Source organism: Maniola hyperantus, chromosome 4 (genome assembly GCF_902806685.2).
Source record: "Maniola hyperantus chromosome 4, iAphHyp1.2, whole genome shotgun sequence".
In the NCBI taxonomy this organism is placed as follows: Eukaryota; Metazoa; Arthropoda; class Insecta; order Lepidoptera; family Nymphalidae; genus Maniola; species Maniola hyperantus.
The window spans coordinates 14,926,727-14,939,235 of record NC_048539.1 but is presented as its reverse complement, the minus strand read 5'-3'; the positions used below and the strand labels follow the sequence as shown (position 1 = coordinate 14,939,235).

The following is a 12,509-nucleotide window of genomic DNA, read 5'->3' as shown; positions in this document are numbered from 1 at the left end:
ATTGTCTAACTTGGTGACCTTTGGAGCTGATCTTTGCGCAAAAACGAATATATAAATAAATAACTTATAACTAAATAAATATTAATAAAAAATAATAAACTAAACTTAAATTAACGAGAACACAGTGAAACTGTAATCACAATTTCAACAGATCTAATCTTATTTTAATCCATTCATTAAATAAGGAAATATATTTAAGTGGAACACAGATTATGATTTTACCAATCAGCCCTGAATTATAGGCACTCGAATGATCACATTCGCTGGAGGGATTTCCGCACATGCGCGAGCGCAGTTACGTGATCTGCATCGTTGCGTAACCAATAGAAAGTCGTCTCACTGCACTCGGACGCTTGCGCTGCATAGCCCGCTCTATTAGAATCGTAAAATGCAATACATAGTTTCTATTACCTACCCGGCTTTTAAGATGAATAGTAAATGTGAACTATGTTGAACGGTTTTAAATTGTTATCGTTTTTGCTCATTCAATTGCGGTGCGGCAATAGTTATTTGTGTCACAAGGGGCCAAAGTGATAGTATATTCCTCAAAAGCTTTATTATTCTGTAGAAAAATGGTGAGCGTAGCGAAGGATTCAAATACGCCACCTGAGAACATTAAATATTTTGGCCGCGAATGACACACTATTTTTCACCACCTATGAGAAAAAAACTAGGAGTAGTCCTACATACTCGAAACTTGTATGAATAGACATTACAATATTGAAAGATTAAATGAAACACATATAATTATTATGAGAAATTAAACAATTAGTATACCTATTTATATGGGATACATTTTGGCGGACCAATCAGAAGAGAGAAAGCTCAAACTCCCATAAGAACTAAATTGAATTTTGTTCCCAATATCCTCTAAAGCTAATTTTAATTTTTCGAATAAGTAAAAACAATATAAAGTTCAAATGAATCCACACAAATATTTACTGGTTTGATATTCCAACCAAAAACTGAGTTAATAAATAATCACATTATGTATCTTAAGTTATTATGCTGATTACCTTGGTGGTGCCATTCATCTGAAATGATGCAGGTGGACATGGACCTATTAATATCGTTATGGAATCTTTTTCTGTTTTATCTATATTTTATGACGTCGATTCTAATGTCTTTCTCTAAACTAAATTTAGAATATCTGCATCTTTTTCTTTTTAATATTGCTAAAAAAGGACGGAAAATGAATTTTAAAGACGCTAAATGCTAAATTTTCGTGCTTCTCTACAAAACACTATGCTCACGACTGGCACCTAAGGTTACGAGATTTGACAGTTTAAAATTAAATTGAGTTTGCCTGTCCTTTACTTCTTACATTGGTAAGAAAAAGATGCAAATACTATAAAATTTACTTGCCGTCAGAATCAGTTCATTATAGCCCTATCAGTTCATCGGAAAATATAAAGAAACGCATGTATGTTTCTTTCGCAGTACCTATGTATTACATAAGCGTAACAGTAATACCGGCAGTTATACAAAAACTATTTTCATTGTCTAGTGCATTTCCTATATGCTTATGTATTGCTGTATTACATAAAAGTCAATTCATATTCCGTGCCGCCGTCGTAATCCTAGGTAAAATAAATCTTCAGTCTTTATCATCCATACTTCCATACTAATATTATGAATGCGAAAGTGTGTCTGTCTGTCTCTCTGTCTGTCTGCTAGCTTTTCACGGCCTATCCGTTCAACTGATTTTGACGAAATTTGGTATGGAGATAGCTTGCATCCCGGGGAAGGACATAGGCTACTTTTTATCCCGGAAAATCAAAGAGTTCCCACGGGATTTTTAAAAACTAAATCCACGCAGATAATGTTGCGGGCATCATCTAGTTATATATAAATCAAGCTTATGTCCTACAATATATTATCCTACAATTAAAACATCAATATTACTCATAATATTATTGTTGTATATTTATTATTCATCTAACACTATATTATATATTAATATATGTATATATATTATGTATTATATATGTACCTGTGTATATCTTTATCTATATATTATTATTAAGGCATTTCTGTGCCTATTAATATACATATTACTTATATTATAATTATTATCTTTATGTTCCCTAACACCTTAAACCCAGTTTTCACTAGCCCTTAAATCCTCTTCAACCTAGTTGCCTGGTAGAGATCGCTTCACAGCGATAAGGCCGCTGATTGTATGTTCTTCTTTTACATGTTTCTTTTTGTGTCTTTTTTTATTTTTTTATTTTTTGGTGTACAATAAAGAATAAAAAAAAAAAAAAAAATGTCCGCACTCCGCGACTTCGTCCACGAGGACTACAAAAATTTCAAACCCCTATTTCACTCCCTTAGGGGTTAAATTTTCAAAAATACTTTCTTAGCGGATGCCTACGTTATAATAGCTATCTGCATGCCAAATTTCAGCCCGATCTGTCCAGTAGCTTTACCTGTACGTTGATAGATCAGTCAGTCAGTAAGCTTTTCCTTTATTTAGAAAAAAAAGGTGACTGACTGATTCATTTTTCGCCGTGGCCAAAATTCAGTCGGGAGCATTGACGGTGATTACTAAATCAAATTTCCCATTTATCGTAGGTAAACGCGAATCTTAGAACGCTACAGAACTGCCTAACGTCGTTAATGGGCAGGCCCATAACGTTGGAGCAGCTCCGACTGGACGTGGGACTCGTGGTGGAGAAGATGACGCAGATCACGTGCGTGTTCCGCCGCATCCAGCTGCGGATGGAGGAGTACGTCTGTCTGAAGGTCTACATTCTGCTTAATCAAGGTGAGCACTCTTCTATGCATTTAAAAATAACCGTAAATAGAATCCAATCAATAGAAATGTAGAAACAATTCTAGCATGAGTTATCTATAGAACCATTTTTATTCAGACTACTTATATGATGCGAAACTTGGATTTTCTTGGTTGATTAGTATAAAACATACCAAATGTTTAGATTACGGTATAAAATAAAAAAAATACTTAGTGATAAGTTAGAGGTACCTAGTAGTAGATAAATAGAGAGTAGTCATATTATAAGTCCCGCAAATTGCTAATGCGTGTGATTGCCATTTTAGACTGAACTGACTAGACTGAAGTCTCGAGCTGATGGTATATTTTTACTTAAATATACGTCGAATGACGTCAAAATGACGTAATTTCGATATTAATGAGACGTGGTTCCAGCGCAATAGCAATTTGCGGGACTTATACTGAAAAATATTTTGTCAGCTTCATCTAGTCGTAACCAGACATTGGGGCCGATTCTCTTGTACACAATCTCTAAACTAAACTAAATTAACAGGTCTAAATCTAGTGCCATCCTTTCCCGCAAGCAACATTATGAAAGGGATAGCAATAGATTTAGACGTGCCATTTTAGTTTAGTTTAGAGATTGCGTACAACGGAATTAGCCTCATTTTGTAAATTAAATTAAATAGTTATCGATTCTTACACTAATTTTAATGAATAGATTTTATTCTTTATCTTTATCTACTATTCTTTATCTTTAAGATAGGGTTGTAAAAAATGTAAAGTTTGTTAAATTGTAAATAGAATCACTTAGTAGGAACTTATGTAAAATTGTAGGAAAATTACTAAAGTTGCTATGTCTAACATATCTACGGTGGTTGAAACACCATTATTAGCTTTATAATAAATGCGGATCGATTGATTTTGCTTGACAACGCGCTATAATCCACTTATAGACGAGGGTGCATCGCCCCACCGTATGTAGGTCAGTTACAAGTTATAATTATAATATGATCCTGGCGCTCTATGTAATGGCTGCATACTTATTTGAAAAGACAAAGCGATTTTCCGTGTACGCTGAACTACTATTTGCATGTATGATGTGGTGAAGGTAAGTAGCTAATACGTTTGATATTAATTACGTACCTATATCTATTAAAACCCGTAACTCTATACCTACTTTTTTAGATAGGATATACCAAAATATTAGTGAAAAAAGTCTTCCTAGATAGTTATTATCTAAAACACGTATATACCCTTAATATACCCATAAAATACGCATAATAATTGAAAGAATATTAAAAGACTTTTCATACAATACAGGGCTTCTTTCTTCTTCTTCACTCTGGGCTGGTTTCCGCACTTAAACGTTTCCGTCTGTTGTGCGTAAATACAGGGCTTATTGACACTATTATAAAGAGGTAAAGTTTGTAAGTTTGGATCCTATATCCAGATCCTATCCTATATCCAGATCCAGGTAGATAATCTACGGAATGATAAAATAAAAATATGTTTTATGCAATTAAACTTTTAAGTGGGTACGTGTACTTTTGAATTGTCAAATGCATCTACCACTGGTTTGGAATGCCTTTCCTACCGAGAAGAACCAGCAAGAAACTCGGAGGGGTTGGCGATGGAACTAATGATCTGATTCTGAAAATCTTTTCACTGATACGTTAGCCTACATATCCGAGTGCACTGTGCTATAGATTATAATTATTAATTTAATACCGGTGGCGAAGTCGCGGGCAAAAGCTAGTATTACTATAAATTACGCTTTAGTAAATCTATGATGCCATTTTACTGTAGTTGCTTCAAATGAGATCTTGTAACATTAGTATTTTATTCTCTACAATTAATGTAAATTTATGTTTACTACAATAAATATGCTCTAAAGTTATCGATAAACGACTTGAAAATGTTATCGATCATAATATCGCTACATGGATTGTGGTATAGGCACAAAGTAAAGGATATAATATTACATACAGTACGCAGCAGAAACTAATGTACATCGGCCTTTAGAATGACATTTCGGCTTTGTAGAGCGTTGTCTCCGTCACTCATACCTATCCAACGTTTTGTCGGTCTCAATGACAACGACAACGCTCTTCAAATCTGCTAGTCAAGTCAAGTCAAGTCAAGTCAAATGATTTATTCAAAATAGGTAATTAATAACTATTTTTGATGGTCAGATGTTGGATTTCTAAGATATAGTGGTGATAATTATTACGCAAACTTAAAAATAAAGCTACGAGGGTTCCAAACGCGCCCAGGTCTGAGAAGAGCCCACAACAAACTCAGCCGGGTATCTCCTCCTAAATGTCGATGTACATTACTTTTTGCCACGTACTGTACAGAGGTTCGACGAAGCCGTCGCAGAGCAATCGTGCGGTAAGTGCGGTACGAAGGAGTGGCCCGAACTGGCCTACGTTATGAGGACCCTATATTGAAAGGTCGTCGTGGTAGCCATTTGCCACGAGATCAAAGGCGTCGGACTACTGCGTATCTGTTTATACTATAGTATAGGTATGAAGTACTACTCCCAACACGAAGACACCAAAATGGAGCCGCGAAGTATGCTCGTTAAAATTATTATGATTTATGGTACATATAACCCAGTTTCGAACCGAGACGATTGCGAAATCGATTAGAAACAACATCGGGACATATGACAATAAATTCACTTCGGAGACTTGGAATAAAACGGAAACAATAAAGTATAATTTCTCACTTAACACTTATCTAAATTCGACACACATCAAAGTTTCGCAATCCGATTTCCACGTCGAGTTCGGTTATTTACTACCAATGAAAACGTAAACTTTTGACGTAATTTTAGAACCCCGTTGAGTATCTTGCGTCACAGAATAATATAATAGTACTAACGTCTTGCGTGCGGAGATTCGATACGGTGTGATAGTGTGGTGGAGTGTCAATTGAGGAGCTAGCCAACAAAACGCGTTGTATATACACTTCTGATTAAAAAAAACTGTAGTCCGAACGTATAAGGGGACTCAGTTCGGTGCTTTCTCCATACAAACGTAGGAGGGAAAATACAACAATATTCGATATTGTACGCACAAAACTAAGAATTATATTGATTTATCTCGTCATTATCTAGGTTCAATGATATCTAAAACATTGAAAAAAATATTGATTTAAAAGTTACGAGCCTCAAAAGATTCCTATTTTAACACTAAATTTATGACAACTTTAGGCGTAAATAAATAAGATTAGGGATATGAAAATTGTAAAACAATTTATCATAAGACGTAGTTTATTTATTCATTAGTTGAAATAACTTTACTTTGCAAACATAAATTCAGTAGTTTTTTTCTCAAAAATACTTTTCCTAAACCTTTTTCGCGCGCTTGATTTCAGTGATAATCATCGTGCCTCTCAACTTTCTCATACAATGTCAAGTGAAAAGCAAACACGTTACCCACGTGCGCTGCCAATTTCGGTCGAGCGTCCTGCGTCACCTTAAGTTCATGATTTTGATCTTTGATTGTAAACTTGAATTCATTTGCAAGCAAATCGGTATAAAACTGCACTGAAATTGAGTCCAAAGTTCGTGAATTACGGTGTAGTTTCAGAAGCTTTCATTTACTTTTTTGCTCCTCCTGTAAAAATTTTTTCGTGTATTTACACCGTTTTGTTAGACGGCTGCTTAAGTTATTGTATTTAAATAATTGCGTGTGAAATTGCATTTGAAGTCGTAATCCAATTACTACGCCCTTCTCTGTAATTCAGCATGCAAATATGATAAAGCTCTTAGCACATTATATTTGCATACATAATACGAGTACTCAGAATATTTTCAAAACACCTAGTGGATTTTAATTTTAAAATTTATTATTACGGCTGATTTTTCAATCACCAAATTTTTAAAAGACTTTGTATTTTGACATACAAAATACTTATTCAACCGGTTTACCGGTAAGTATGGTTTTACAAACCGTGAAAACATCAAATTTGTTTTTAGGTTTAGGTTTTGATAAAATCTGACTGACTGATCTATCAACGCACAGCTCAAATTACTGGACGAATCGGGCTGAAATTTGGCATGCAGGTAGCTATTATGACGTAGGCATCCGCTAAGAGAGGATTTTTGAAAATTCAACCCCTAAGAGGGGGAAAATAGGGGTTTGAAATTTGTGTAGTCCACGCGAAGTCGCGGGAATAAGCTAGTCTCATATAAAAATATCATATCTACGTAGGTATTTATTTCATAAAGTGTAAGAAAAGTTTCGAGTCCATGTTCAAAGGCGTCCGTAGCTAGTGCAGGAAAAACATGACATCTGCGTTATCGATGGTGTAAGTAGGTCAGCCGCACGCACACACACATCGCTCGAAAATTATTTTCACCGTGCACGTTATAATTACACTGTTTCTGAAACGAAACGCACTTTGACGTTGCGTTGCGTTTGAAAATTTAGTACTAAAATGTGTGCGTAAGCGTCTTTTGCATTTATTTAGTCACTGTGGTTATAACCATCTCACTTGACTAATACTACTTTCATTCTTATATGAGTTGTATTATGCACTAGATGATGCCCGCGACTTCGTCCGCGTGGAATTAGGTTTTTAAAAATCCCGTGGGAACTCCTTGGTTCTCTGGCATAAAAAATAGCCTATGTGACTCTCCAGGTCTTTGTCTATACCCATGCACTTTTTTTTACTATCGTAGGTACTACTACGTTTTACTATCGCGCAGAACTTGAGAAGCTATTTTTCACAGCACGGCATAAGTCGCATGAAACAGTTTATCTTAGAAAACTAGTATCCATAATATCATCTGAATATGTTATAATCAAATCAGAAGATTTAATAACTTTCATAGGCTTTATAGGCAATAACGACTTAGGTTACTAACCAAAGAATATACAGAAATAATTATTATTTACTTTGTAAGTGGTAACCCTTTTATACTTCATTAGAACCTTATAGGTACTCGTCTGTCATTATGACGATATATTTTTATTTTTATTTTATGTATAACTAGCTTATGCTCGCGACTTCGTCCGCGTGGACTACAATATTTTCAAATCCCTACTTTACTCCCCTTTTGGGTTGAATTTTCAAAATTCCTTTCTTAGCGGATGTCTACATCATAACGTAGTCTGCATTTCAAATTTCAGCCTGATACGTCCAGTAGTTTGAGCTGTCCGTTGGTAGATCTGTCAGTCAGTCAGTCAGCTTTTTCTTTTATATATTTAGATGTATTTTGTATTATTCAGATTAACTGATTAAATATCACTACTCTCTTCTGTATCATAGTTAGAAAAATCAATCCATACTTAATATTATAAATGCGAAAGTGTGTCTGTCTGTCTGCTAGCTTTTCACGGCCCAACAATTTAAACGATTTCGACGAAATTTGGTACAGAGTTAGCTTACATCCCGGGGAAGGACATAGGCTACTTTTTATCCCGGAAAATTAAAGAGTTCCCACGGGATTTTTAAAAACCGAAATCCACGCGTACAAAGTCGCGGACATCATCTAGTACATAATACAACTGATATAAGAATGAAAGTAGTATAGTCAAGTGAGATGGTTATAACTACAGTGAACAGAGTGTTTACGAGGTGAAATGGAAAACGCTTGCGCAATGGTTCCGCGGTTTTGTGAGCGCTTGTGTGTGTGTGTGTATGTATTTATATGTAGGTGAGTGTTGGTATGTGTGTGGAGACAATATATTATTACGTTCATGTTAGTTGGGTAATAGGTATACGTTACGGTATTTTAAATCGGTAATCGGTATTTGCCGAAACAATTAATAGAACCACTGAGAATCTGTCACAATTTGTGCTATGGTGCCGGTTAGGTATTGCGAAGGGTTATTCGACCACAGCCCTGCCTGTGATAGTATCCTGATTTTTTTCATGTAAACTAAAGTAAAGAAAAGGGTCTTGGACTATAGTAATAAAATGTTGTGATTTTTTGTATAGCGGTAGTTTATGGGGATAGAATTCATTATTAAAGAGAATAATAAAAAAAAAAACCATGATAAATAATTTAAAGAAAAACATCCGTCAGATCAATTTTGTTCGCATAAAATGTAGCCTATGGTCACCCAGACCATAACAACGAATCAATGACACCTCATTCATCAAAATCGGCCGAGTAGTGAAGCCGCTACAGTGGGACACACATAGATACATACATAGACTGCCAAAATCATAACCCTTCCTTTTGGCTTTGCCGTAGTCGGGTAAAAATAGCTTGAGAACTCTTCAATTTTCCGGGATAAAAAGTAAGTTTAGAGCCTCAATGTGGCTAATTCCATTGTACACAATCTCTAAACTAAACTAAAATAGCATGTCTAAATCTAATGCTATCCGATCCCTTTCATAATGTTGCTTGGGGAAAAGGATGGCACTAAATTTAGACCTGTTAATTTAGTTTAGTTTAGAGATTGTGTACAAGAGAATCGGCCCCAATAGCTCAACAGGTAATGGAGTGGACTGAAAACCGAAAGGTCGACGGTTCAAACCCCGCCTGTAGCACTAAAAAAAACGGTGCAAGCTAAATCTGCTGAAAATCGGTCACACTTTCGCTTGTATAACAGTAATTACTAATTAGTATGTATAGTACCTACAGATATATGTGGTTCAAATTTTAATTAGCTTGTTAGAAACAAAAGGTTAAAAGTTCAATCGCGATGTAAAATACTTGTAGGTTGTTGTACCTGTGATTTATCGCTTTACGTAGTGGAGAGCTGCAACGCGGTCCGTGTAGTTGGCAGTTGGTTACGTCAGTTGTAACGGGACAGCATTTCACTCTCAGCGAAAAGCGAGGCGGAAGCGAACTTTCTCTTTTGCCGCGCGCTTGCGGCGAAAAAACTGATTAGTCGCTACCTCGCTCGTCCCGCTGGCGCTTACGTAACATGTACTTACACTTGACTAGGTGTTAACAGTTAGGTAGGTGTTGACAATTTTAATCGATTCAGGTTTTTAGGGTTCCGTACCTCAAAAGGAAAAACGAAACCCTTATAGGATCACTTTGTTGTCTGTCTGTCTGTCTGTCTGTCTGTCTGTCTGTCCGTCTGTCTGTCAAGAAACCTACAGGGTACTTTCCGTTGACCTAGAATCATGAAATTTGGCAGGTAGGTAGAACTTATAGCTGACATTTGGGGAAAAATCTGAAAACCGTGAATTTAGGGTTAAATCACACAAAAAAAATTAAATTGTGGTCATGAACTAATAATAATAATTTCGAAGTGAGTGACTATATCAAGTGGGGTATCATATGAAAGGTCTTCACCTGTACATTCTAAAACAGATTTTTATTTATTTTCATGCATCATAGTTTTTGCATTATCGTGCATAATGTCGAAAAATACGACTGTAGTACGGAACCCTCATTGCGCGAGCCTGACTCGCACTTGGCCGGTTTTTTAATTAGGTATGCTTTAATTAGCAGATGCCCGAGATTTCGTCCGCGTGGATTTAGTCCCAAATCCCGTGGGAATACAGTACGCGGCCGAAAATGATGAACCTTCCTTTAGAATGACATTTCAGGTTTGAAGAGCGTTGTCTCTGTCATTCATACCCTTATGACGTTTTGTCGGTCTCAACGACCGAGACAGTGCTCTACAAATCTGCTATCTCCTTCTAAAGATCGATGTTCATCACTTTTGGCCGCGTACTGTACTTTGATTTTCCGGGATAAAAAGTAGCCTATACCACTCTCCAGGCACCTCCAGGTCTTAAAAACCTTCATGTAACCTCCATGAAACCTCCATGTAAAAAGACAACGTGCTTGTGTGGTGTTATAGGTACCTCCATGATTAAGGTTAAATGTCAAACTTTGATCTTAAACCCTGACTTGTATAACTTATATTGCTTTTATTGACGGTCAAAGTATAACGGTAACGGTACGTGATGTAACTTTAACCGCGTGTCATGCAACAAGACCTTTAGTCCAATAAACTTTTACAATGCCCTTTCCTATCGAAATAAAGCTGATATATTTAAAATCTAAAGTTTAAATCTTCAAATATGTTCAATAAAATTTCCATGTAAGTTTCTTCTATAAATAATAATTTGTTGCTACACAGAAAAGCGATTCAAAGCAAAAAAAGGCTTTCTTCTGATAGTTAGTAAAATTAAATCTGTATTCAGCTATTAATAAAATACAAGTAGGTATGCATTATTGACCGAGAGCGAAAAGTTATAACTGGTATTAATTTGTAATTGGTATGAGCATACGTAATGCGTACAATATCGTGAAGCGCGTGCGAGCGGGACGGCAACAGCGGTTGAGGACGCGAACGCGCTCGAGCGGAGGTCAACGGCTAGCCGCGGTCGTTGCCCCGCTATCGGAGTGACCTACTGAGCGCGTGACGTCATCACCGCACCGCGCGCTCTACGCTATTGCTAGGCCGCGCCGCAGCTGCGCCTTTCATCGCCATCTGTGGACGAGTAGGAAAACTAATCACTGAAAAAAATCGGAGGAATCAGCTTAGCTTAGTCATACACCTATATTTACAAGTAGGTACGCATTTTGTTAAAAATCAAGATAAATAACTTATTCCCTGACTAATTTTTTTCTTTAATGTAAACTATCTTCTCTGGTTCATCGTTCAACGGTTTGTGGTTTACTTAATATTAGGTTACCTAAACAGTGGGGCCGATTCTCTTGTACACAATCTCTAAACTAAACTAAATTAACAGGTCTAAATCTAGTGCTATCCTTTTCCGCAAGCAACATTATGAAAGGGATAGCAATAGATTTAGACGTGCCATTTTAGTTTAGTTTAGAGATTGTGTACAAAGGAATTAGCCCCATTGAATCTTACTACCTATTTCAAAAACTATAATTTATTGGTTCATGTTATTTTCATAATTTATTGGCTTCATGTGTTTTTAAAAGCCTGAATAAAACTGCATTAATGTCTAAGAATTTGATAACAACTCACCTTCACAGTTCACACCTAAATTGCAATATTTTGCCATGGACAAAAAACGTGGTTCGTTTGACAGGGTAGACTAAAGTAAGCTGCATCATTGTCAGTTTTAAAATGGTTTATTCTTTTCAGAAGTGGAGTTAGAGAGTATTCAAGATAGATACGTGCAAGTTCTGCGCAGCTACCTAGAGCATGCCGCGCCCCACCATCCCGGGAGGTTGCAAGAGCTGTTCGCGAGGATACCCGAGGTAGACATGACTTTTATCAACATCTAAGTTATGATATGAATAAGTGAATAGATCTCTGAATAATTAAAATAAATATATTTTTAGATATACTAAAATATATCAAATTTTGGTATATCTTAAAATATAACATACTAGATGTCCGCGACTTCACCCGCGTGGATTTAGGTTTTTAATTTTCCGGGATAAAAAGCATCTCCTATGTCCTTTCCCGAGATGTAAGCTATAACTCTGTACCAAGTTCATCAAAATCGGTTGAACTTTTGGGTCGTGAAAAGCTAGCAGATAGATAGACGGACACTTTCGCATTTGTTATATTAGAATGGATAGAAAAGTCGCGATTCACTTACTGACTCATCTATACCCAGCCCAAAGTCCAAACCTAGAAAGCTGAAATGTTGCACAGAGGTTCCCTTTATAATGTGGACAAGGAATAAGACCGAATTGTCCAAAATTCCCACGGGATAGGGAATAAAAAGGATTAGTATTTTCGCTGAACGAAGTCGCGAAGAGTTACCTATAATATTATTCCCACACTCATACCTAAATTTACATACATTTTGAATATACATGTATTACATTTACGTAATGTTCGTAATATATTTTGAAAAT

At 36.1% G+C, this 12,509-nt stretch overlaps 1 protein-coding gene across 3 annotated transcripts in view; it reads left to right on the top strand.

The window, feature by feature from the left end:
* The window catches only part of LOC117997287 (hormone receptor 4-like), a 133,966-nt gene that overhangs the window by 115,829 nt on the left and 5,628 nt on the right, over window positions 1-12,509 (top strand). For all 3 annotated transcript variants that reach the window (XM_069497984.1, XM_034985532.2, XM_069497983.1), the window contains 2 exons: window positions 2,578-2,770; window positions 11,785-11,900. In XM_069497984.1, the coding sequence (XP_069354085.1) occupies window positions 2,578-2,770; window positions 11,785-11,900 (309 nt within the window). The remainder of the gene's footprint in view (window positions 1-2,577; window positions 2,771-11,784; window positions 11,901-12,509) is intronic.